The sequence below is a fragment of the Myotis myotis genome, unplaced genomic scaffold, assembly GCF_014108235.1.
Source record: "Myotis myotis isolate mMyoMyo1 unplaced genomic scaffold, mMyoMyo1.p scaffold_m19_p_11, whole genome shotgun sequence".
NCBI lineage: Eukaryota > Metazoa > Chordata > Mammalia > Chiroptera > Vespertilionidae > Myotis > Myotis myotis.
Window position 1 is genome coordinate 69,581,234 of NW_023416315.1, and position 22,294 is coordinate 69,603,527.

General features: G+C 42.1%; 1 protein-coding gene across 2 annotated transcripts in view; it reads left to right on the top strand.

The window, feature by feature from the left end:
- TSPAN12 (tetraspanin 12) overlaps positions 1-22,294 on the top strand; it is a 142,182-nt gene that overhangs the window by 97,922 nt on the left and 21,966 nt on the right. For both annotated transcript variants that reach the window (XM_036328860.1, XM_036328859.1), the window contains exons 6-7: positions 16,274-16,348; positions 20,693-20,800. In XM_036328860.1, coding sequence (XP_036184753.1) covers positions 16,274-16,348; positions 20,693-20,800 — 183 coding nt within the window. The remainder of the gene's footprint in view (positions 1-16,273; positions 16,349-20,692; positions 20,801-22,294) is intronic.

Sequence of the window (22,294 nt, forward strand, 5' to 3'; positions counted from 1 at the left end):
GTGTTTAGTTCAGGTTTCATAGCAAAAAATATAATTATCAAGCTAAAGTAGTCATGGGAGACTGGCTGGTGGGCTAAGATGCCCTTAGGGAAACAAGCCAGCGCCAGACTCTGCGGAAGGGCGAGGACAGGAGCAGTTCATTGGAACGCCGCAGCAGTTTCCAGACTCCGTGTGTGTGTGTGTGTGTGTGTGTGTGTGTGTGTGTGTGTGTGTGTCGGGGGGAGGCCCATAAACAATTCATTAGTATCAGAGGATCGTTAGAGAACTGCTTAACTTGATTGAGAACAAACTGATAGTGGATGTGGTGCCTTCAAGACATCATTGACCCGTTTACAAAAGCAGGTCTTCAAGGGCCTCTACTTCTCAACATCGTTATAACTCAGATATTTGTTGTAGCAAAAGTGCATTTCTTTAAAATCATTCCGTGATCTATTCTGTTGAATTCAAAATGTTTCTTCTATCAATTAGCCTGAATTACTGATGTTTGGGTGAAGCAGGTGAGAATTTAATGCTTTTATCATTCTTCGCACAAGTTGTTCTTTCTCTGAACATTAAGCATGACTGTGAATCAGGTTGTGTTCTTATACTTTCTTCTTTTAAGAAGAAAGTTCATTTTTTGGTTCAGGGAGAAAGTGTTTTTGCTTGAATCGATTTATCAAAATGACAAAAAAAAAGAGAATAAATATTTGTATGCATGGATTTTTAAAATTTAAAGGAAATATTTTTCCTTTAATTTGTTCAACAAACAGGTGTGTGGTTATTCTGGAGAATATGCAAACATAAGTTCAAATGTATACCTTGTCTGAAAAATAAAGGCAAAATAAAAGAACATGATTTAGAAGAAGACAGTTTTAGAGACACAGAGCCATAGATAGATGCAAAAGTTATTGGCAGGTATTAAAGAATGAGTTCCTGTTCTAACTAATAAAACATCTTTTAGCCCTAGCAGGTTTGGCTCAGTGGATAGAGTGTTGGCCTGCGGACTTAAGGGTTCCGGGTTCGATTCCGGTCAAGGGCACATGCCTGGGCTTGACCCCCAGTAGGGGCATGCAGGAGGCAGCCATCAATGATTCTCTCTCATCATTGATGTTTCTGACTCTCTCTCCCTCTCCTTTCCTCTCTGAAATCAATAAAAATATATTTTTAAAAAAACCCAAAGCATCCTCTTTTAAAATTGCCAATTTCCTAACATTTTTGTCTTTTAAAAGGTGTCATAACGGTGCCTGCCATAAACTCCTGGCCTCTTTTGTTTGGAAGGGATCTGGCCATATTTGTCCGGGTCTGAGTGAGAGACATGATCTGGATCAGAATTAAGTCTGGTGTTACTCTGGCAGTGTTTCTAGGATATTTCCAAGGTTCCTTTCTATTGGCACTTTCCTGCCCAGGTTCTGGTGATGAAGATCCCTGTCTTGCATTCTGAGGAATGGCCCAATAATATGTAGAGACAGCCTCTTCAGAGACTGGTAGCGGCTTGTAAATCTTTTGAGCTGGGGCTAAGCATGCAGACCTAGCTTACAAAGCAACAGAGATTATGCAGTGACCTGTCTAATGTGTCCAGCTACTTTATTGCCTCAGTCTTAATGCTTTATCTCCTGTGATAAAGACCACTGACTCTGGCGACTCAGAGCACTTGACCAAGCCCCTCAGAACCTGGTGTAACACAGTTCTCTGTCGAAAGTTTTGAGCAGCACATGAAGCAGTCACATAGTCATGTGAGCTTCCCCAGCATCTTTGATCAAGAAGTTGGCTCAGCAATAACCAGTGGAAATAAAATTGAAAAGGGGAGTAAATTAAGACACATTTTAGACATAGTCTTCTGTATTTATTCAAATATAAGCATGAACAACGGACCACAGCAGACCAGTACTTTCTTCCTTTAGCTTGAATTGTTGCATGGGCTCAGGAATTACAAGGCTTTGTTTCTGCAAAAACTGGTTCATAGTTCTAGCTTTTTCTCAGTTAGACGGATATGTAATGTTGCCTTTTCTTTTTAAACTGTGTATACTGGCCTTGAGAAAGTACCAAGCCTGTGTCTGCTATGACATCATTTCAAGAGGAGACTAAAACAGAGGCATGTGTAGGTGTGTTTTAAGCAGCGAGGGCTCTTGAACTGTTAGTTTAGTCCCAGTGGATTCTTAACAGAATGTCGGCTGTTCCATTATCTTGTACAAATATTTGGCACTGGAATTCTCTTATTTACTAACTATAAGTAATACAATATTTTTAAACCTCCAATCCTGGGAAAGGCAAAATAAACAACTGACATAGACCTACTTAGCCCTGAAAGCTTGCAGGGTTTAGTATTTGACAGGGGGAGCCTGGAGTTTACCATTTATCACTTAGTGAGTGCAGGCCTTTCATCAAACTTTTTGTTTATCAAAAGTGTTGGTTATGCAGCATGTAGCTAGGAGTCAAAAGGCACCATGTTTTAAAAATACTAAAATATACCGTAAAGTATGTTATATTTTGAAATAGTTTTTATTTGGGGGAGTTGAATCTCAGACTACTAATTTTCAAGGATAAGCTAATCTGACTTCTGCAGTTTCAAAATATGTTGAATGTTAGTTATGAAAAAAGGATCTATGTTTTTAGTTATAAATTAAGAGAGTAGCAGGTTAAAACCACCTTCCGTATTTATAGTTTTTACGCTTCTGCCAGTGAAATATGTTCTCAGTGAGGCAGTTCTGTGACACTTGGTTGATTATCTTCTTGCTTACACAGAAAAACATGTAAATGTTCAAGAAAGACGTTACATCTTTGTTTTAATATAAAAATTCTTTCCTAGCTGGCATTTATATAGAAAAACAGTTTAAAAGTAACTGTTTTGTCTATTTGTGGGAGTAAACTGGATAGAATGAGGCTCAGTTTAAGGCTTACTAAATAAGAGTATTTTTTCTTATATTTGTCCACTGTTTACTAAGTTTAATATTCTCAACAAATATACACCCTCAGTAAACTAAGTGGCTTTTTAAGGGCAGATTTATTTATTTTTGTTTCCTTTAGATTGATGTTAGAAATGAAAATTTAAAAATAATCTATCTTCCCCAAAGTGAAAATTATTTGAAATATTTTTTGCAAAATCAAATATTACTTTCTTAGAAATGTTATTAATGTCAATTAGTAACAGTAAAGAAGTGAAAATGTAAAAAGAAAATAAATCACTTTAACTTATTAGTGCTTTTATCAAAGTTCAGTTTAATAAACTGGTAAGCACTCATTGGCTACATGGTACTATATACTTCATTAAAAAACTGTAAAATGCCCCTGGCTGGCATGGCTCAGTGTTTGAGCATTGACCTATGAACCAGGAGGTCAACCGTTCGATTCTTGGGATTTCCCGGTTGCAGCTAGATCCCCAGTGTGGGGTGTACCAGAGACAGCCGATCAATGATTCTCTCTAATCATTGATGTTTCTTTTTCTCTCTCTCCCACTCCTTCCTCTCTGAAATCAATAAAAATATATTTTATAAAAACCTAAAATGTGAATAAGAACAAAAATTAATTTTTTAATCAATGTTAATAGAAGCTGTTCTGACTCAATATAAGTTCAAAATCTAAGAACAAAAGATGGAATTGTTGATATAATTTATTGAGGCTTTTGACATAGCAATTAAAGCAGCATTTGTGCCTGTATCTAGGCATATTAGGAGGAAGGAAAAAATAAAGGAATATTTTTGGCCATCCTTAAATTTTTGATATTATTGGAAGTCTTTCTTTTTTTTTCTCCTGGAAAATATCAAAGATGGGAATATAGGGGTTTTAGGTCATTCCTCCTTAGTTCAAAGACAAGAAAGGTTTTGTATATACATGCGTGAACATGTATTGCATGTGTGCCCAGAAGATGGGGGTGTACATGATGAATTGTGAGGTATTGTTAACACCACCACCAACATCCCTAACATAATATGTGCTATGTGCTAGCCAATATTATGTGTGCTCTAATGTATTGACTCATTAACTTCTCCCAACTATACTATGAAGTTGGAACTATGTTGTCCTTATTTTATAGATAAGACACAGAAAGATGAAGTGGTTTGTGAGCTATGAAGTGGTAGAGCTGGAATCCAAAGCCCAGATGTTTGGTTCCCAAACCTGTACTCTGAACAACGTAGTGTTCTGTTGTCTCTCAATTATGGATGGAAGCACCTAGCTCCGCTTTCTCTTGTAACAAAATAGAATTTATGATATTTTGTTTTAATTTTTTATTTATTTATTTTTTAATAATTTTTATTTCTTAAAGTATTCCCCCCCCCCCCTTGACATTCCCCCGGCCTCCCCTACCCACCAGTTTCTTGTGTCCATTGGTTATTCTTATATGCATGCATATAAGTCCTTCGGTTGATCTCTTAACCCCGGCCCCCCAAACCCTCCCAGGCTTCCCACTGTAGTTTGACAGTCTGTTCAGTGCTGTTCTGCCTCTGCATCTATTTTTGTTCGTCAGTTTATATTTGACTTTATTATCCATTTCAACCTCACTGAGGCCGTCCTGGCCTCATCGGGGCCGTGCCTCACCGGGGCCATTTCAGCCTCACTGGGGCCATCCAGACCTCACTGGGGCTGTCTCTACCTCACCGGGGCCGTTTCAACTTCACCGGGGCTGTCCCGACCTTACCAGGGCCGTCTAGACCTCACCAGTGCCGTGCCTCACCGGGGCCGTTTCGGCCTCACTGGGGCTGTCCCGACCTCACTGGGGCCGTTCCGACCTCACCGGGGCCATTTCAACCTCACCGGGCCGTACCGGCCTCACCAGGCCGTCCCAACCTCACCGGGGCCATCCCAGCCTCACCGGGGCAACACGAAGTTTGGCATTCTGTCTTTTGTTGGGTGGCTCCTTGCTGGACAAAATCTCCAGGCATTCTTGGTGGCTGAATATCTGTATGCTTGCTTGGATTTCGTTTTCTACTAAGTGCACAGACTGCTTGTCTGCCGTCTCCCAGCGTCCCATGTGAGACTGGAACTGGTGGATGTGCTTGTGCGTTTGCTGGTACAGCGATTCCATGTCGCCGGCCCAGCCGGGTCTGGCTCCGGCTTCCTCTGAACCCGATTCTGCTTCTTGATTGTGTCCCTTTTGGATGCGAGGAGTTGAAATCTGCAGTTTGTTGGGTTGGGCTCTGTACTTGGTGTCTCTGCACATCCTACTCAGTCTCAATGCTCTTCTTTCTTTCCTTCCAGTTGTAGAGCTTCCACTGGGCCAGCTTTCCCATGGTTTCGTATGATAGCTGTTTGTCCTATAGTTGGTAGTTTCGATGTTGTTGTGGGAGGCAGCACACACAGGTCTGTACCTTACGCCGCCATCTTGGTTCTCCTGGGTCTGCTTCTTGAGTGTGTTTCTTATGGGTGCGAGGAGTTGAAGTCTGCAATTTGTTGGGTTATGCTGCAAAAGCGCAGGTGGGGCTTTTTGTGCCACTGGCACAGCTTGGATGGGAATGTAAATTGAGTAGGGCCAGGTCTCAGGGAGTCGCCAGGGCGGAGCAAATAGCAATGGCGGTGTCTCCTCGGCTCCTCGCCTCCCTGGGACTCTGGGACTTTGCGTCCCCCAGTGTTGACAAGCAGCTGCGCGCCAGAGCCTCTCTCGCTTTCTGACCGCTGCAAGGCCATGCCGCCTCTCCCCGTGGGGTCTGGGGCCTCAGAGTCCCACCCCGAACAAGCCCAGTGGATTTGAGAGTTTGTAACCCCTTCTGATTGAAAAAAACCGCGCATCCAGTTGCAGCCCTCTGTTGCGCGACTCTGTACCTCTGTTCTTGGTGCCTCTGTAGCTCCTACTCAGTCTCACTGCGCTTCTTTCTTTCCTTCCAGTTGTAGAACTCCCACTGGGCCAGCTTTCCCATGGTTCTGAATGGTGGTTGTTTGTCTTACAGTTGGTAGTTTCAATGATGTTGTGGGAGGCAGCACGCACAGGTCTACACCCTACGCCGCCATCTTGGTTCTCCTCTTTATGATATTTTTGTAATATATTTTGAGTAAATATATTAATATATGTAAATCTCTTGCACAATAAATTATTTGGGCATCCATACCTGTGTGTATTCACTCGTACACACAATTGCATATACATTTATATACATACTAGAGCAGCCTTGGGCAAACTACGGCCCGCGGGCCAGATCCGGCCCGTTTGAAATGAATAAAACTAAAACAAAAAAAAGACTGTACCCTTTTATGTAATGATGTTTACTTTGAATTTATGTTAGTTCACACAAACACTCCATCCATGCTTTTGTTCCGGCCCTCCAGTCCAGTTTAAGAACCCATTGTGGCCCTTGAGTCAAAAAGTTTGCCCACCCCTGTACTAGAGGCTTGGTGCACAGGATTCGTGCACTGGTGGGGCACGTGGCCTGTGGGAATCGGCCTGCTGTGGGAGTGCACTGACCACCAGGGGGAAACTCCTGTGTTGAGTGTCTTCCCCCTGGTGGTCAGTGTGCATCATAGCGACTGGTCAACAGGTCGTTCTGGTCCTTCTGCCGTTTGGTTGCTGAGCTTTTACTAGTATTATATAGGATAAGTATATTGATATTTTACATACTTTAAATTTTATATAGTCACTAGAGTCCCAGTGCACAAAATTTTGTGCACTTGGGGGGTCCCTCAGCCCGGCCTGTGCCCTCTCGCAGTCTGGGACCCCTCTGGGGATGTCCACCTGCCGGCTTAGGCCCGCTCCCTGGGGGATCGGGCCTAAGCTGGCAGTCAGACATCCCTCTGGCAGCCCGGGAGCCCTTGGGGATGTCCACTTGCCAGCAGGGAGCAGTCCTAAGCTGCAGTCGGACATCCTTAGCACTGCTAGGAGGCTGGAGAGGCTCCTGCCACCACCGCTGTGCTGGCAGCCATCAGCCTGGCTTGTGGCTGAGCACACTGACCACCGGGGGAAGCTCCTGCATTGAGCGTGTGCCCCCTGGTGGTCAGTGTGTGTCATAGTGACCAGTCATTCCCAGTCGTTCTGCTGTTAGGGTCAATTTGCATATTACCCTTTTATTATATAAGATAATGCTTGATTACATACAGATGGGGCGAAAGTAGGTTAACAATTGTGAATACATGAAATGTAGAGTTTATTCTTGTATTATTATTTATTTATTACTAGAGGCCCGGTGCATGAAATTTGTGCACAGGGGAGGGGGTTGTCCCTCAGCCTGGCCTGCACCCTCTCCAATCTGGGACCCCTTGGGGGATGTCCAACTGTCAGTTTAGGCCCGATCCCCGACTGTTGGTTAAATCGGCAGTCAGACATCCCTCTCACTATCCAGGACTGCTCGCTCTTAACCGCTTGTCTGCCCGCCTGCCTGATTGCCCCTAACAGCTTTTGCCTGCCAGCTTGATCACCCCCTAACTGCTCCCCTTCCGGCTTTATTGATGCCTAACTGCTCCCCTGCTGGCCTGATTGCTCCTAACTGCTCTTCCCTGCCAGCCCAATCACACTCAACTGCCCTCCCATGCCAGCCTGATTGCCCCCAACTGCCCTCCCATGCCAGCCTGATTGCCCCCAACTGCCCTCCCCTGCCGGCCCGGTCGCCCCCAACTGCCCTCCCCTGCCGGCCTGGTCGCCCCCAACTGCCCTCCCCTGCCGGCCTGGTCGCCCCCAACTGCCCTCCCCTGCCAGCCTGGTCGCCCCCAACTGCCCTCCCCTGCCGGCCTGGTCGCCCCCAACTGCCCTCCCCTGCTGGCCATCTTGTGGCGGCCATCTTGTGATGACCTTGTGCGTGATGCCACCTAGGCTTTTATTATATAAGAATGTATTATATAATACATTTATAATACATTATTATATAATACTTTTATTTTCCATACGAACAACAATAACCTTACTTTTGCCTCACCCTTGATCATACAGATCTCTTTTCTGCAAATAAATAAAATTCAGGTCTTCATCATTGCACAACACCACCTATAAGATAAAATTCTAAGTTCAAATTTTTTAAAAAATATGTTTTTATTGATTTTCAGAGAAAGGAAGAGAGAGGGAGAGAGATAGAACATCAACGATGAGAGAGAATTATCGATCGTAAACTTCATAATTTTGTGATTTAAATAAACTATCCTGGGAAATAATTCACTCCACAGTGATTTGAGCAGACTGTATGTGTGGTTTTAATAAGCAACATTGCAGGAGAGATCCAAATTTCCAAACAGGGTCTGGTGAAAGAGACCTCTGGGATGGTCTATAAATTACATTAAATATACACTTGTTTATTTCATTATACCACTCCTATTTTGAGCTTCTAAAAGAACGTTTAGCCAAAGGATGATGGTTTCTAAGCATATAGTTTCCAGTTGTCATCCACCCACTTTAGTCCTAATAACCATGAAGCATAATTGGGCTACTTACAATTTTTAGCCATTTTTGAATAACTTTTTCTACGTAAAACATATATAACTTCCTTTGGCTGCCAAGCTTTTTTCTTTGGTGTGAAGGCATCAGGGAGGCTATTGTTTGTTTTAGTATTTTTTGTTTCACTTTTATCAGAGTGCTTCATACACATAATTTAGAGTTAATTTCATTCTAAAAATCTTATTATGAAAAATACTCGTCCTTCACCCCTAACAGTGCCACTCCTAAGACACAGCCACTTTCAATTTTTATTTTAGCAGATTCCCTCTAAAGCACATATTTATGTAACTCTTCTCATTCAATTAATTTTCAGTTTTAAGCACTATGTGCTGACTTCACATGAAGATGAAGAACTGGCCTCCTTCCTGCCTTTATTCCCCCCTCCCCCAGGCATACTTCTTATCTCACCTCAACACGGACAATTCATAATTTTGTTCGGATCAGTGTTTACATGATCATGGCTATGTCAATGCTGTTCACAGCTGGGCTAGGCAAAGGACTGGTTATAATTTTTTTCTGAAATAATACTTTCTTTTTCTTGGAATTAACATTCCTGTTTTCTATGTATTTCTGTTTAATTAAACTCTTAAACTCCCCCAGTGTAAGTCTCGTCCTTATATTTTCATATGTTTGGGGCATTTTATTGATGATTTTTTAAAGAGCTCCCTCTCCCAGAGCGTTTTAGACCTGCTCCCGTCTAGACCTGCTGAAGAGTTGCTGCATGGGCTATTCCTTTACTACCTCGGGCTGCAAAGGGACACTAGAAAGTTACTGGCAGGATCTTGGCTCAGCAACCTCTGTGCTTGAGTTCTGGCTAAGAAAGAATTGAAAGTCAAGACTCAAACTATAACCAAAAGCTTATTTAGAGAGACACAGAGGTAGAAAAAATGAGTCATCGAAGAAATGGGCTCAGAAAAAAGTTACAAAGGCAAAAGAAAGGCCCTTGAAGCTTCGGAGAAACAGAGAGGCCAGGAAAACGGGCCTGGGGGGAGGGTGTGGAGAAAGATGCGGGCGTGGTCCTGTGTCTTGAGGCTATTTACCTGGAGGTCTCAGGGGGAGGGTCTCAGTAGAATATTCATCAGCTTTCCAGATGTGTCCTTTCAGGGTCCTGGTCTGCACGGATGGTCACGCCAGGGCAGCAAGCAGGTCTTTAGTTGATGAAGCTGGTCCTGATGTCAGCCAAGGCATCACTTGTCTGGTTTTACTGCTTTTTCTCTGCCAGTACGACCGAGGTGTAAATGTTAACCCTAGGGATTAATGCTTAAGGTGTAATGGCAAAAATCAGGTCATCGAGAAGCTACAAATCATACGCACTCACATTCGGAGGTTCAGAAAAGGACTGTTTATTCACACTGGGGCTGGCCCAGCGGAGTCATCTCTAAAGGCTGAGTTCCGGACAGCGGGGTTTGGCCTTATACACTGCTAGGCTCTTTGTCTCCCAGATACAGCACACATACACATTCAAGACATTCATTATAGGTTACATGCTAAGCTTCTGGGTATTTCTTGGGCTTTCCACACCCGGCACAGTTCACGCTGAAGGCCTGTTGCCTAGGCTATAGACGGAGGACTGGGTTCCTTATTTGCACGTAGACAGTGGTCGGCAAACTCATTAGTCAACAGAGCCAAATATCAATAGTACAATGATTGAAATTTCTTTTGAGAGCCAAATTTTTTAAACTTACACTATATAGGTAGGTACATTGTTATTAACTTAATTAGGGTACTCCTAAGGCTTAGGAAGAGCCACACTCAAGTTGCCAAAGAGCCGCAGTTTGCCGACCACGGGCCTAGGGGAAAGTCCTGGACCAAGGAGAAAGAGTGCTAGGTGCGTGTGCACGTAGACCTCCCCTGCTTCTCACTGTCAATCTGCCAAGAAGCGAGCCAACGGCGGGCATGGTTACGGTGGTGCAGCCAAGAGGGGGATTTATCTGCTCTTGACTTGCCTTCTCAAAGCGAGTGGTGCAAGGGCCTGCATGGGAGTCCCATGAGGCCAATCTTCAGTCCCTTGTTCCTCTTCCAATAGATTCACCGAGTGACTAGCAACATGCCCTGGGAGGAAAGGTCAGGGGAGGGTCCGAACTGCATGGCCAGCGATATGAAAGGTCAGGGTCCAAACTGCCTGACCAGGGGTATACTAGTGGAGGAAAGGTTACCCTGGGGGTGCATTCTTGTTTTACCAGTTTTGCTTGTTGCTAGGCTCCTGGGGCTTTTGCCCTGGTGACCTTCTGCAGTGGCCTATCCTCCTTGCTCTGCTCCTGTCAGTAGAGCTGCTCATCACACTATTATTCTGGGATTTTCTTTTGGCCTCATTCCTATTTTAGGTCCCAGGTTTCCTGGTATCGAAGCCATTATCCTTCTCTGTTTAGTCTCTCATTTTAGGGAGACATCTTCCAGTAGTTTCCTGAAAAAGCAAATAGAGGAGGTAGATTTTTTTTAAAAAAGCCTGTATGCCCAAGAATGGCTTTAGATAGCCTTATGTGTTCATATTGATGGCTATAGAATTACAGGTCAGAAATCATTTTTTCCCCTCAGAATACTGAAGAACCTCTTTCACTGTCTTCTAACTTCCAATATTTTGGTTGAGAAATCCAATGCTATTTTAGTATGATTTGAGTTTTGAACCTCTGTGGAAAAGGTATGTAAATTTGAACTTCAATTCTCTGTACTTTATCCTCCACTGTACCTTCTGTCCCCAATCCTGAGACTCGGTTTTACAGTTTCTACAGGACAATGACCTCTCCAACTTCTATGTTGGTGGGGGTGGGTAGTCACTCAGTTGCATAGCATGGGGAGGGACCTTCTGTTTCTAACTTCTTCCAAAACAGGTTTTCAATAAGTCATCCTCTTTTTAGCCATACCTTCCAGAAGTATCTGGGACTGCCAAAACCTGAGCATTTGAGGGCTGTGTAGTGTGAATAAGATTGTTCCAAACTTTCCCCACTACTGGTTAAGCATTCAGCTTTTGAAGGACTGCTGAACAATTTGCTAGTTTTCCATCTTCTTTGCACCTTCCAAAATATACTTGCTGTTGTTCTTTTCCTTTTTCTCTGGGTTATACCTTTTAAATATGTTTTTATTGATTTCAGAAAGAGGAAGGGAAATGGAGAGTGAGAGAGTAACACCAATGATGAGAGAGAATCATGGATCAGCTGCCTCATACACACCCCCTACTGGGGATCGATTCCACAACCCAGGTATGTACCCCCACTGGGAATCAAACTGTGACCTCCTGGTTTATGGGTTGATGCCCAACCACTGAGTGACACCGGCCTGGCAGGTTTATACCTTTTAAAATATCACTTTATTGTTTTTCTAATGAAATTTCAAGAGGGAGAAGGGATAAGTGCAGATGTTTAATCTGCTTTCTCTGTTAGAAAATCCTGGGGAGTGGGAGTGACAGGGAACCCAACCATTTTGATAAATAAACTTTTCTTTAAGAAAGGACTTTCTTAAGATTTTACTATTTTGTCTGTACACATATAATGAGATGAAACATTCAAAGGGGGGATGAATTTCCTTTATTTCTATTGGGGGGATGAATTTACCTACAAGTCACAAGGGGCTTGAATGGGAAAGTGAGATTTTTATGCCCCTCTCTTTCTCCTCAAATACTTGCAGGGGACAAAGACACTGGTAGCCTTTGCCATTCTTGCCATTCTTTGGTCAACTTTAGTTTAAAATAACAGACAAGTTGATTTCAATATTTTAATAAAAGAAGTTGGATTCCACACCCTCCACACCCTTCCTGCTTTAGTTTCCCAATAAAGATGTTTTGAAAAATACCAGCTATGTTTGCACTGGACAGGGATTTCCCTTGTGCTTCAGTGAGAATGACGCTGATAGTCTTAGGTGGAGATAAAGAGTTTCTTCACCACCTCCAAGCCTAGTTACATCTATTCAGGAAATGTGCATTGGGTGTGTGCCCTATGTCAGGCAGTGAGGTAAGCATTTAAAGCATTATATGACACCTCTTGTCCTCATGGAGTTTATATTCTAACAGATACTGTGATCTGGTTATTAACGGTTATCTTTAGGTAGTGCTCACTCTGCGTGAGACAGCACCTGACCTGCCTGAATCCGTAGCACAACACTGCAAGGCAATTCTAGAATTCTCATTTTACATGGAGGAAGCGGTGGCTTTGTGGTTTGCTCAAGGCCATCCAATTGGTATGTAAGGAGCCAGAATCTGAAGCCAGGTCTCTTTTATTTCAGAGCCCGTGTTCTTCCATTTGTGTAGTTAAAAAAAAAATCAACAAAGCAATTTCACATACGGTGTTTTATAAAATCTATTATTTAACCCAGTGAGGGCACTCTTTTTATTTTTATTTTTTATCCTTACCTGAGGATACGTTTTTATTGATTTGAGAGAAAAAAGGGAGGGACAGAGGCAGAGAGAGAGAAAGAAAGAAACATCAGTCATTGCCTCCCTCTCATAAGCATCCCAACTAGGAATTGAACCCGCCACCTTCTGGTGTATGGGATGAAGATCCAACTAACTGAACCACTTGGCCAGAGTAAGGGCCCTCACATTTTAACTAAAAGTAATTATCCTCAGCTTGAGAGATTCGATGAAAAACAATCACAAATTAATTACATCATTTTGGGGCTGTGTCCTATTATCAGCTTGCCTGACTTGATTACATTTTTTTTTAATGAACATTATGTTTAGGAATAAAACTTCTTTATATAACACAAATTTTACTTTAATTACAGTAGGAGAACTTAGCTATTTTAAGGAACTCTGTCTTGAATAATATTTAAAGCAAATAAAATAGTTTATCATGCAAATAATTGCATTCTCATTTCCTTGTCTCAGCACACACTTTCCCAGTCTTCATTTGTTTAAAATGTTTAGATAATAGTAACCCAGGAAATATGGGGAGAGTCTGTATATTGTTTCTTTTCTTTAGCCTTGTAAATTGTCTTAAATGCTTAAAGGCATACTAATTTATCATAGTATAATCCACATGAAAGACACGTAATAAAACAGAGGCGATATTTAAAATAGAAATGTGTAAGCAGAAGTCAAGGGGAGTCAAATGTTAACCAGAAACTCTCTTTAGAGAAACTCAAGGAAATCTGAAAAAACATTTTTTTCAGTTGGTGAGCTGATCATTATTTCCACTGACATTTATTGAATACCTGCGGTGTGACAGCTACTGTTAGACGCTGGGGATGAAGTGATGTTTAAGGATAGGCTCTCTGCCAGTCAGAACCGGTGGTCTGGCAGATCAGTGAGCGCTGAGACTTGTGGGGGAGGCAGCCAGCTGGCTTAAACGCTGAAGCCTCTGAGGATTGATGTGCAGCCGACAGAGAAACCCTGATACATGGAAGCTGGAATAAAGTAAAATGGTAAAGAACAGGAGATGAAATACTGGGAAATAATGATGAGGAAGAAACTGGAGCACACTGCTGGAAATTAAGGCTATGTCCGGGAGAAATGGACAAGTCAATATTGGATTGTGTTTCACAAACTAGTTCAGAATAGTGTTGAAATAATACTTCACAACTTTGAAATTTAAAAGTTTTCAGCCCTAGTGGGTTTGATAGAGCGTCAGCCCGTGGACTGAAGGGTCCCAGGTTCGATTCTGGTCAAGGGCACATACCTTGGTTGCAGACTCCTCCCTGGCCCAGGTCCTGGTTAGGGCTCATGCAGGAGGCAATCAATCGAGTGATATTTCTCTCTGTCTTTTCCTTTCTCTTCCACGCTCTCTTTAAAAAATAAAATCAATGGAAAAATATCCTTGGTTGAGGATTACATTTTTTCAAAGCACTTTCCCATTTATCAAATCAACCTTGATAGCAGTAAAAAAAAGCTTTATTTTTAATTTCATTATACAGACGAACAAACTGATGCCAGAGCAGTATAATGATTTTGCCAGAAGGTCACAGAATGTTTCAGAGCTGTATTTGAACTTCAGTCTGTTGATTCTGAATTCAGAGCTCTTTACACCATTCTAGAAAGATAGCATTAAGGAGAAGAAAGAAGAGACTAGATCTTCAAACTAGGTTGGTACAGATCATCTCATGAAACCACGTGCGCTGGGAAAGTAAGAAACATGAGAGACACGTGCTGACACTGTTACCAGAGATGTGTATACATGTTCCCAATACTGCTGAGGACAGCAGATGGTTTTGTAGTGAAATATGACACAGAAGTACGCTTCCAACCATAACAAAGCTGAGCAGAGTTCTTGCTTAATTCTTGGTTAGTTTTGTTTTATTGAAACGATGGATTAGTACCGTGCCTAATAGATGCCTCAATTAGATCCAGCCCTTAAGCTAATTAATGGCAGAGTGATTCTTTGCGCAAAAACCAACATGAGGATGCCTCTATCTAGGACTCAGAGCTCACCGAAAAAGAAAATGCAGCCCTAGCTGAGTAGCTCAGTTGGTTAGAGCACCATCTTGATATGCCAAGGTTGCAGGTTCATTCAATCCCCGGTCAGGGCTCACTCAGGCACGAGTCAACCAATGAGTGCATAACTAAGGAGAACAGCAGGCTAATGTTTTTCTCTCTCCCTCCCCCTTCCTCTCTCTCTAATCAAACAAACAAAGAAACAAGAAAATATAAGAATAAATGCAGTTAATCTGCGTATGCTATAGTAAAAGTTTCCCTTGGAATTAGAAGATGGGATGTTTGAGACGAATGCAGTGGCAATGAAGCAGAGACCGCTGACCATGAAGCTGCAGCATCATTTACAAAAAAAAAAAAATATTTTCTTTGAATTACATTTTAGATTTAATTTGTTGTAAGGTCAAGTAAATCTGTGCCCTGTACCTCTCCCACCCCCTCTGTGTTCCAGGTACCTCTGAGTTCTTAATTGACTAGCTCATCCTGTAAGGTGGCCTTGCTTTTGATATTGCCTCTACCTGGTTGCTTTCCACACACCTTCACAGCATCACCTTCTCCTTGTCATCACGGATCCACCTTAAAGATTCCCTGCATGAAGAGGCCTCTCCCGATCACCCAGCCGCAAGGAGCTCCCGGTCCCTGGCCACCGTAGCCATCTGCTCTGTTTTCATTTATGCTTTTATTGAACACCTGTGTTGTGATGAGGGACACAATAAAGCTCTGGTCCTTAAGGGAGTTGTCACTCCAGTGACAGGAAATAATCAATAATCATCACAACCTGGTACCCCCCATTCTGACCCCGCACCAGAAGCAGAGTGGAAGATTCGAGAACAGTGGCGCTGTTTTCTTTCTGCTGTAGTTAGTGCAGAGAACCTTCAGAGAACCCATTCTTCCTCACACTTTTACTGCTTACTTCTGTAAAGTTATCTGCACAACCGGAGAGGTGACAAGTTATACCATAGAGAACATGGCTGGCAACTTCTCCAAAATTTACTATGCACATTCTTGAGCAACTCGCGTTGTCTACTTTTTGCATTAATTTTCTCATTTGTAAAATGAGATAGACCTATCCATTTCACAAGGTTTTTGAATGAATTAATTATGAAAGTATTTGAGCCTTAGCTAGTTTGGCTCAATGGATAGAGCATTGGCCTGTGGACTGAAGGATCCCGGGTTTGATTCTGGTCAAGGGCATGCACCTTGGTTGCAGGCTCGATCCCCGGCCTTTGTCAGGGCGCATGCGGGAGGCAACCAATAGATGTGTCTCTTTCACATCCATGTTCCTCTCTCTCTGTCTCCGCTGCTCCCTTCCACTCTCTCTAGAAATCAATGGAAAAATATCCTTGGGTGAGGATTAACCAAAAAAAATTATGAAAGTATTTGATACATAGAGCACTAGGTGGGTATTAAGTGCTGTCTGCAGATGTCTCTAAGTTGCTGAAATTTTCCCCATCTGTTCCCCAGGGAGCTTCCCAGATGTGTGCCTCTTTTCTTTCATCGGATAAACAACACAGTAATATTTAGCGCGTCTCAGATGACCATATTTTTCTTTGATTCTACTCTAACAGCATTCATTTTCTGTTTTTCTACAGTACTTTGGAAGTTTACTTGTCATTTTCTGTGTAGAACTGGCTTGTGGTGTTTGGACATACGAGCAGGAAATTATGGTGAGTTCAAAATGGGATACAATCACAACCTGAAACTTTATCCAGGTCAGCCTTAGAGAGCAGAGCCTTTGGAGTAACTTAGGCACATGACTAGTGACTTGAATATTTATACTACGTATATGATAACATGCAGTCCCAGTACTTCTGAAAAGTAACACTGCCTTTTCTGTGTCTGAAGCGTAGTTCCAAACCCTAATTTGTAATATTTCATTTGGTGTACTATGATACGTGTTTTTAATTCCATGGATTGCTTAAACATGGATATAATAGGCTTAACATAATATATGTTTTAAAGTAGTTTTACCAACTTTTGAGTATGCAGTTTGGGAAGATTCTTATTTGCAACAAGATTTAAGAAAGCATGACAATCTTCCGAAAGCCTTATAAAAAGCTGTCCACCCATCACCGGGAGGCATGCACCCCCTGTTGGGCCCACGCTGAGCCATCGTCCCCTTCAAGACGCGCATTTGAAGGGTTGCGGTGTGTTTCCTCCCGCCGGGAACACTCTCCCAGTTGGACACTTGGCTACATGGAAACGGCTCTTCAGTTTTTCCCTCTTTTACTTTTGCACTTGAAACCACGGGACCACCGTTTATAGTTATGTTAGAATGGATGCGCATAAGTTCCTCAGTCTTCAGACGTTAGCAGTCATGTTTGATTTACCGTGTGCACTTCACTCCTGCTCACGTAGCCCATTATTACTTAGTTAACGTTTGTTCGCTTTATTCTGGACGTTGTTAGGTTTACACCTCTGCATGCCAGTGATCGCTGGCTGTTTTCATGATGGCGAGCCAGATTTCCCCTCTGCAAGTGTCAGGGTAATTCCAGTAAGATGATGCTTTTCCACATGTAGTCCTTGGACTGTCTAGCAGGAGTCGCCCAGGGTGATTCTCCACAATATGCATTCTAGGGCTCGATGCCAGGTCTGCTAAATCAGAATAGAGGGGAAAGCAGAGGGAGAAGGGACAGAGGACTGGGCATGCGCATTTGTGACAGGTTCCCCAGCCGAGTCTTCAACTCTTTAAAATGTAAGAGTTCTTTTTTTTTTTTTTTTAAATATATTTCTTTATTGATTTCAGAGAGGAAGGGAGAGGGAGAGAAAGATAGAAACATTAATGATGAGAGAGAATCATCTATCGGCTGCCTCCTGCATGCCCCCCACCGGGGATCGAGCCCACAACCCGGGCACGTGCCCTTGGCCGGAATCGAACCCGGGACCCCTCAGTCCGCAGGCCGACACTGTCCACTGAGCAAAACCGGCCAGGGCAAAATGTAAGAGTTCTTAAGCAGAGAGGCCCATCATTCTGTATTTGTTTCACAGCGGCATTTCGGCAGCTGTGTGAGAAAATGGAAGTTGCTTATGGTACTGATGCAGTTATTAAAGATTTTATGCTGAATCTGCTGTGACACTGTTTTGATTACTAAGTGGTAATTGCAGACTAGTGGGTTCTCTGCACACTCCAATTTACATGTAAATGATGTTTTGACACTGCCTCTACCCTGAACCCCTCTGGAAAGCCCTCTGAAGCGTCCCCAGTGTGTGACAACTCTCAGCAAGAAGAGAGGATTTATAATTATTTATTTCTCTATAAAAAAATTGGAAAGTTGGGCGGGTTCTAAGTTATTTTAATGTAAACCTGACTTTCTGAAAACGAAATCTATTAAATAGGAATACTTGTGCTATCTTTGAGAATCACATTTTCACTTCTTCCCCTAGAAACTTTGCATATGTAGGAGGGGTGAAAAATTAGTTGTTTGCAGGGGTTCAGGTTCTGTGTTTCTTTGATAAAGAGATGGTCTCTTAATTTTTTTCAGTTTTTAATAAATGCATGTGTCTCTTTGACATTCAAGCAAAATATAGAAAATTGCATAATTAATTATTGATGCCCTCAACTCAGCTTTTGATTGTGTTCTTTTGGATAATTAAAGGGTTTTTAGAGATCAGTTTACTTTCTGTGGATTTTAAAAACGGTTTCTACGGTGTTTATGTCATACTAATGTTGGTAAATCTCCTACGTTAAAACAGTTTGAAATGAATTAATTTAATGTATTAGCCTGGAAATATTTTGATTCTAACATAATTCTAAGAAACTTGAGTTCATTAAAAGGAATTTATCCTTACTGTGTAGATACTGTCTTCTATTCTGTTAAAGGGCCATCTGCAAGTAAATTTTAAGTATCACAGTGGTACTAGGTTGGTGTAGAGTAGACTGATATCTCAGTTGATGGCGTACATCACGGTTTTGCTTATGTAATCTTCCCCATTGATCTATCCTTCACCAGGATAGAGCAAGGCCTGTTTAAAAGTAAACAACTTTAACATATTTTTAACTTGTTTTTTCACTAACAGCAGTGTGCGTGAAAAGTGCCCTTACAGTTTACTAGCTGCCCAATCACGCAGAGCCTAGCCTGTGCGTAGACGGCTTTGTGCTCTTAGCTGCTCCATGCAAGGAGCCAGCAAATGAGTGTTTTCCTTAAGGACTAGATCACAGTGCTTTATTCCAGAACCTCAGTGATCTTCTCTGTTTCTTGACACGTTTGGCCTGTAGACTGACTGTGGCCAAAAGAAACAACTTGTTTTTATTTTGGAAAATAATATTAAAATTAAGACTGTCCTAATCACCAAACCAACAGATTTGACATCAGACGGTCTGTTTCTCCATTCTTTTTCCATACATTGTCACCTCTTATTCGCTATTTCTTCTCTCAAAAAAAACCAAACAAACAAAACACAACAAACCTGTCAATGGTATTATGTCAGATACATTTCTGGAGAATTCATTTCACTTTCATGTATTTTATGCTCAAAAGGATAGGAGACAATAATAATTTATAGTGAGTAGCTTGAGCTTTGCTGAAACCCCATGGACACTAAGCCCGTTATGTAGGGAACAGTGTTGTGTGCCCATGTGTTGGCTGTTTTCTTTTGCACTGTGCATTTCCAAGTAATCACAAAGAAAATTAACAAAGGGGGAAAAATGAAGAATGTCTGTGGTCAGGAATTTTTAAACCACCCCTATTGATATCATTCTTTTCTAAATAAGATTTCCAAATGATCCAATTCTTGAGTTAGTGTCAAGCTTGCTTGTCTAAGCCTGGTCTGTATGACACCATAGGTCAGATGCGGATGTCTGTCCAGCTCCCGAGAGCTACCTTAGTACTGCACATGCCATGAGACTGGGATTTGTATGCCTCATTTCCGCCCGGGGCACAGTTGGTAACAGACTGTTGCGCTGACTAGATTTCTGGTCAGGTGTTGTGTTGTGTACCGGAAGCTCTGGCACGATTAAACATTCCGTCAAGGGACTCGGTGCTAGGTGACTTGAGAACAGAAGCACAGACAATGCTTCGATTCGGGAACTGATCTTTCTAGAGTGCCAGCATGCCTCTGAAATCCAAATTTTGAAAAGGGGTTCACAAACTTATCCCAGAGTGAGGCTTGAGTTGATCTCTTTTTCTTCTTGATTCTTCCCTCTTTATGTTAATACCATAATCTGGAGTCTCTTCAAAAACAGCAATTTTCTGAAGTGAAATGAAAAGGCATTGCTCTGCAGGGATGGTTTGTTGTGAGGAGCTCTTCAGGTGTGTCTGTAGAACACACCGTGTACTTGTCTCATCATCTTCTTGAGCTCAATATTGGCATTAACTGATTTTGCATTACTTTGCTTTATATGACACTAGAGGCCCGGTGCACAAATTTGTGCACCAGTGGAGTCCCTCAGCCTGGCCTGCGGGATAGGGCTGAAACTGGCTCTCCAACATCCCCCGAGGGGTCCCGGATTGCGAGAGGGTGCAGGTCAGGCTGAGGGACCCCACTGGTGCACAATCAGGGCTGGGGAGGGACTCGGGAGGTTGGCCAGCCAGGCAGGGACTGCGGGAGGGCTACAGGGTGTGTCTGGCCCATCTTGCTCTGTCCCAATGGGCCAGATCCCAGCAGGAAGCTAACCTACCAGTTAGAGCATCTGCCCCCTGGTGGTCAGTGCACATCATAGCGAGCGGTTGAGTGGCCTTAGCATATCATTAGCATACTACTAATATGCTTTGAGTGGTTGAACAGCCGACTGGACAACCAGACACTTAGCATATTAAGCTTTTATTATATAGGATACCTCTACATTTAGTACAAAAACCTACACACAGAGATAGTTCAGTAAGTATTTAGTAGCTCTGAGTTAACATAGGCTACAACAAATATAAAGTACTTGTCAATTACAGTACATTCCAGGTATGTGTGAGTATGTGTATGAAACTATGAGTGACTGAGTTTGTGAATCTGTGAGTGTACGTGTGTCTGAGTGTGTGTTGCTGTGTTACAGTTGTTGATATTTTGTTTCTTATCTTCAGCTTCCAGTACAGTGGTCAGACATGGTCACTTTGAAAGCCAGAATGACAAATTATGGCTTACCTAGATACCGCTGGCTTACTCACGCTTGGAATTTTTTTCAGAGAGAGGTAAGTGCTACCATTTCTGAGGTAAAGGGTATAGAATAAATGGCGTGCTTTCAAAACAAATGTTCAAAGCTTTGGCCTTGGTCACTTTCTCTGAAAAGTTAAGCCTGTGATTCAGTTACGACTGGTGTGATTCTTTATTGAGAAATACCTTAAGAAAAGCCAGGCTCTGCTTTCCTTCCTATATATACCATTTGCTCTGCATTTCACATGCTTCTCTATAGTTTCAAATTTTTTAAAAAGCCTCTGCACTAAGCTACTGTGAAGTTTCCTTTTCATGAGTCAGTAAATATCCACATTCTACTGTGAAGTTTCCTTTTCATGAGTCAGTAAATATCCACATTCTATTTGAATAGATCATTTTTCATCACTTTTAGAGGTATTTGTATTTTAAACATCATTTAAAATTTTAAATGATCATTCTTACTTGAGAATTAGGAGTCAATATTTTGTTAAAGGCATGAGCTTTCTAGTCAGAAAATTCTGGCTTTACTGCTTACTATTTCATGAGCTTTTATAATTTACTTAACTTTCTGAAGCTTCAGTCTCTCATGTAAAGTGGGGATAATAAAATATCTCCTCGAGTTCTTGAGAAGATTAAATAAGTTTGATCTTATTTAGCTTATGGTCATTAACAATAACATTACAAAGTATAGTGACTTTTAGCTTTTCTTACCTAACTTCCACATAGCACTACATGCAAGCATCTGCGCACATGGGGACTATATTTAGATGTTTAAAGTCTGGTGACTTGAAGTTAATCATTGATCTCGCTTCAAACCAAGCTTCTCTTCCAAGCAGTTTCCCTGTGATGGGAGTGACATTTCCAGATGACCAAGTATATCCGTTTTCTTTCATTTTATTTAGAGCTGGGCCACAAAGGACTGAGGGCCAGTGTCTTCCATGATAGATAGCCAGCTCTCTGCTCCGTTACTCTGGCTTGAATATGGGCAGAAGTTCAAGTCTAAGATAATCTCCAAATCTGGCTCTTTGTGTTCCAGCTGTTGAGATGGTGAACATTATCATTGTAACACAGATTTCCTGTTTATTGAAATGCATCCTGACTTTGTTTGTTTACTGTTCATTTGTACTAAAAACAACATGTAAGGAAAATAAGTAAAGCATTTAGGGAATTTATAGGAAGCTGTGTTCAGCGACTGCCCGGGGTAGAAGGTGCCCAGAGCTCTTTATTTTTTATTTTTTGGGTTTGTGATGTAGACCATGATAATCCAGGTTAAAAAAACAAAGCACTTTTCTTTTTCTTAAATGGTAGGAAAAGGAGTTCCACTTAGATAGCGAATGTACGAGCATTGCAAATTTTAGATTTGTTGCATGCTAAATTTCCTCCTCCGTATCATAGGCCTATTTCACCCCAGAGGAGGTGGTGAAGACCTCTGGGTATCCTGAAAGATTAAAAAAAAAACACCCCTGTCCTAGTTTTCTAGGGCTGTGGCTATAACCAAGTACCACAGGCTGGGGGGCTCAAACAACGGAAAT